General features: G+C 45.9%; 1 protein-coding gene across 11 annotated transcripts; it reads right to left on the bottom strand.

Annotated features, from left to right (window-relative positions):
• Positions 1–923: 923 nt before the first annotated feature.
• On the bottom strand, positions 924–3,096 carry LOC149325113 (uncharacterized). Of its 11 annotated transcripts, XM_089563951.1 has the most exons (7): positions 2,940–3,096; positions 2,336–2,370; positions 2,188–2,244; positions 1,963–2,078; positions 1,788–1,811; positions 1,604–1,645; positions 924–1,275 (listed from the first exon to the last, which is right to left on the bottom strand). In XM_089563951.1, exons 1-6 carry the CDS (start codon positions 3,082–3,084, stop codon positions 1,642–1,644), a joined length of 381 nt encoding a protein of 126 aa, XP_089420077.1. In that variant the 5' UTR covers positions 3,085–3,096; the 3' UTR covers positions 924–1,275; positions 1,604–1,641. The 11 variants fall into 11 exon arrangements, 8 of the variants coding, with proteins under 8 accessions (XP_089420077.1, XP_089420080.1, XP_089420076.1 ...); XM_089563954.1 differs by lacking the exon at positions 1,963–2,078; XM_089563950.1 differs by having other exon boundaries at positions 924–1,645.
• Positions 3,097–4,349: the final 1,253 nt, after the last annotated feature.

Here is a 4,349-nt window from a genome sequence, read left to right on the forward strand (position 1 = left end):
GTCGGACAAGCCATCGGAGGACAATTGCCTATCATCCGCAAACCAACGGACTCACAGAGCGTCTGAACAAAACCATCGCAGACATGCTCTCCATGTACATCGATGCCGAGCACAAGACGTGGGACACCATTCTGCCCTACGTGATCTTCGCCTATAACACTGCCGTCCAGGAGACAACCAGGTCTATACCCCATTCGAGCTTGTATACGGCAGGAAGCCCACGACAACATTCGACACAATGCTCCCGCACGTTTCAGACGAAGATAACCTCGACGTCGCCGCGTATACCTTCATCGCGCCGACGAAGCCCGAAGACTTGCGCGGCTTTATTTAAAGACCAGCAGCACACCGACGCCCGACGCTACAATCTGCGCCGACGAGACACGTATTACAAGCCAGGTGATCGTGTTTGAATATGGACACCAATTCGCCGCCGTGGACTGAGTGAAAAGTTGCTGCGACGCTACTTTGGCCCGTATAGGGTTCTCCGCCGCATTGCCCACGAAACACAAAAAGCGCTAATAGACGTCTAAAAAAAGTCTTGGAAAAAAAAGCTTGACATCTAAAAGAAGTTTCATCTAAGCAGTTTTTTAGACTTAGACGTTTACTAGCCCTCTATTAGCTCTGCTAACGCTAAGGTTGTATACGGCTAGAAAACTTCTGAGGTAGAACTTTTCTAGAATTTTTTTAGACGTTTCTTTGTTTCCCCGAAATGGGTGCCTGGATTATTTCATGCATTTCAAGACTGATTTTAGTGCTGCCTTTAAACCCTCTAAAGCTTTAAAAATGTTATAGTTCATTTTTCTGGTATACACCACTCAAAAAAGAACTCAAAGCTGATTTGCAATGACCCGAACAATGAGCCCACATTACAAGGGATGTATGGCAGTAGTAATGGGCCATAAATGCATGTGCTAGCACACTTTTCAGTCACTGCGTTACTCTTTATTGAATCCAGTGCATACACCCACACAAAAAAGAAAAGGACGAGGAAATTATCGTTAGAAGCCACGGAGGAGGTAGCTTCACTGGTTCGGCTGACATTACAACAGTAAGCACTTGGATGGTGGGAAAGTGTCGAGCAGCAACCAATTGTTAAATCAAAAATTGATTCGGCCCCGGGCCTTCTTCACAATGGATGCGTTGATGAGCAAGTTGCTGTAAAGTGGATGGCAGTGAAGAGCTCGCTAGGTGTTCCAGAAATCTCTTTTCTTGCAAGGAGGATGCAAACTAGACGGTAACAAGGGGAAGTCAAATCCACCTCTGTTCAGCAGCCTGCAGAAGTGAAAAATATTCGAGTAACCAAAAGCACAGTCAGTCAGGTGCATGTAGAATGGCCAATGAGGAGTCGGAAGCAAATAAGACCAGGAAATGCCAACGAGTGACAGCACAGCCAATAAAATAAGCTAACTAAAAACATAGATGCATGTGATGTCATTGCAAGCGGCTGTTCAGCAGAGTGCTACAGCTCACCATAAACTCAAGAAGTCAATCACTGTGGAGGCCTTTAACAGAAGCAAAATTCAAACAGAGTGCATAGACACTGAAAGCCAAGCAGTCAATAGCAAGTGCACCGCCTTACTGTGATGCACACTGTACTCACAGAACCTCTTAAGCTGCATCTTGCAAACAGGCTTTCTTTTACCTGCAAGATATGGCTGAATCAAAAGTGGTTGATGGTTGACATCTTGCACCGTCGCACAAAAACATAGCAGAGATGCTGCTGTCCTGGTAATGCTTGCATCACTTCAGTATACACCAGAGATGGGTTAAATCTTGTACCTTACCTTGACAGCCACGCAAGGGCACATCTGAAAGATAAGACAAATGAAAGTGCGTGTGTATAAGGCACCTAACACTGCATTGCCAAACAAGCCCTTTCTAATCTGTACGATGAAGCTCAAAAAGCGGGCAAGAGATTACTTACACCACTGCACAAGAAGCATTAGTCCAGATTCTCACCTCAGAACTGAAACAATCTCCCGGCCAAGTCGTCTGAACAACCAAATACAATGTGCTGGGATTAATTTGCGTGAAACTAGAACAGGTCCTTGCACCTCCGGCCAACAGTTGGAGTTCTAAAGGTCAAACAAATAATGGGGCTTGTGGAATGAACATTAGCAAGCAGCCTAGACCTATACAAGTAATTATGTGAAAGAAAAGGTGTCAGCTGCAAAGCGTGCTTACCAAAACTTGAGAAGTTGAGCAGGCAAGGAGGTCCTCTGAAAACCACTGTTGAACAGCCTGCACCCAAAACGAAATGTACACAGTGAAGCAGGGACAACGCCAGCTGTGCACGGTGCAATGGTTTGCCAAAAAATAAAAGCAGCCATACCTGCAAAGAGCCGTAGTACTGCACTGTCAAACAGCCTGCACACATACAGGGCAGCACCACTGAGTAAACTACCTTTGTGCCGAGGCTCTCAATCGTAATGAAATAAAAGCTTTACGCAGTTAAGATAACCAAAGCCTTTTTAACGCGAGTTTCGCTGACTGCAATCACAGCAAGGAGAATTGGAGCACACAGGTGGCCAGATGAGAGTCCTTGGCAAGAATAACACCCTGCCAGAATGCAATAGAGCACAGACTTCAATCAATGCGTAGGAAAAAGTTCGCGCCTTATCAACGTACGCTTCAACAAAGCTGGTTGGTTTGAAGCTTTGTCACGTTCACCTTGTCACCGCCTTGGTAAAGAAAGCAACTCGTATGCAAGAGCAGCCTAGCTGTATCCACTTAACAAAAGCTCAAATACATGCAAGTGCCCTTTTTTGATACATTCAACGCTGCACTTTGGTATGTAAAACACTGGCTGATACTGCTTTGTGATTTGTAAACCAAAGAAGTGACACACTAGCCGACCGTTCAATCAGACGCGTTAGTGGCTTAGCTAAAGCAAGGCAGACACTTTCACCACAGAAGATAAATGGAAGGTTACTTACTTTTGCGGAAAACGAGGCTCACATCTAAGTGCAACACTGGTAGTAGACGATACCGCAGAAAAAGGGGAAACTGCAAACTGCTGCGGCGTGATGTGCCAACCAGCGCGGAAAAAAGTGCGCAGCGAAACGACAACGTACGCAGCATCCACTTCGTGCGCGTAGCTATCGCTAGCCTCTGCAACGCCAAATGGCCAAATGAAGTACTAAATTTCTAAACGTAAAAATAAACAAATCATTAAAAACCAAAAAAACAATCTGAATCTAATACTTTCATGTAAAATTAAGCACTTTAATCTTGCACTAAGATTTATTTCTGCTTGAAACGGTTAAAACCACTTTGGCAAACTATAGCCTGCATCGCCACCGTGCGGAGCGACACCAAGCAGCAAGCTGCGGCGTGACTCAAAAAAGATTATTGCCTCCAAGATCCGCCACAAGAAACGATAGCGTGCGGGTGATCTTGGAGGTCATAAAAAGATAGCACGCGAGCGAGCCTGTCAATCCGCGTGCTGCCGCCAGCTAGCCGAGGCGTAACAGAGGCGTTCGCAACACGAAGCAATTTTTTTCTCTCGCGTAACTACCGTCGGCTTTCAGGGCCATTATGTGTTACCTAAATCCAGCCTTACGAGTGGCGGGTTAGCTACACTCGATGTGGAATGCGATTCGGACTCCGTAGGAGAAAACGCGCTTTCAGTGTTCGAATACTAAGAGCGGTCTTTGCACTGGCGCACCTGCTCTTCGAAACGTCAGGCAGGAGAGCCATCTAATTTATGTGCCGTGATTTGCAGCATGTTTAATCCACGGCGGTTAGAAGCAAGTCTAGAAAATATCTGACTACAGATGTTTCACAGAAGTTTCACAGCAAACGTCTTACTGCAGATGTTTAAGAGTTGTCGCAGAGGAAACTACTTCTTGTCGACATCTATGAGACGTTTGAACGCAGCGCAAGACGTTTGTAGTCATTTGGAGCTGTTCCGCGACGTTTGTAAGACGTTTTGTGTTTCGTGGGTGGTGACCTAGACTATGAAGTCATCCCCGACGGCACGACAGCATCTCAGCGACGACGCACACGCCCGGAAGTCGTACATGTAGTACGCCTTAAGCGCTATTATGAACGCTAAAGGACTCGAAGATTACATTCTCCGTGTTTATTTTCATTTTTAAAGCATCGAGGCGACGCTTCTTTGAGAGGGGGGTAATGCCACGTATCATTTTAGTGTCCGTTCGTTCGCTCTCAAGGCCACAGGAAAGGGGTGTTATCATTTTTGCTCGTGACGCGAGAAGCGACCGGACTAATCTCAATTGATCACAGCCATGAAGAGCTGCATCTACGTTTTTCTAGAATACTGTACATGATCTTGACCTGTTACCTCGAAGTTTCCTTGGTGGCTTTAAATTGAGCGATGCCGC

This window comes from Amblyomma mixtum, chromosome 10 (genome assembly GCF_055824585.1).
Source record: "Amblyomma mixtum isolate Tamu chromosome 10, ASM5582458v1, whole genome shotgun sequence".
NCBI classification, from domain to species: domain Eukaryota; kingdom Metazoa; phylum Arthropoda; class Arachnida; order Ixodida; family Ixodidae; genus Amblyomma; species Amblyomma mixtum.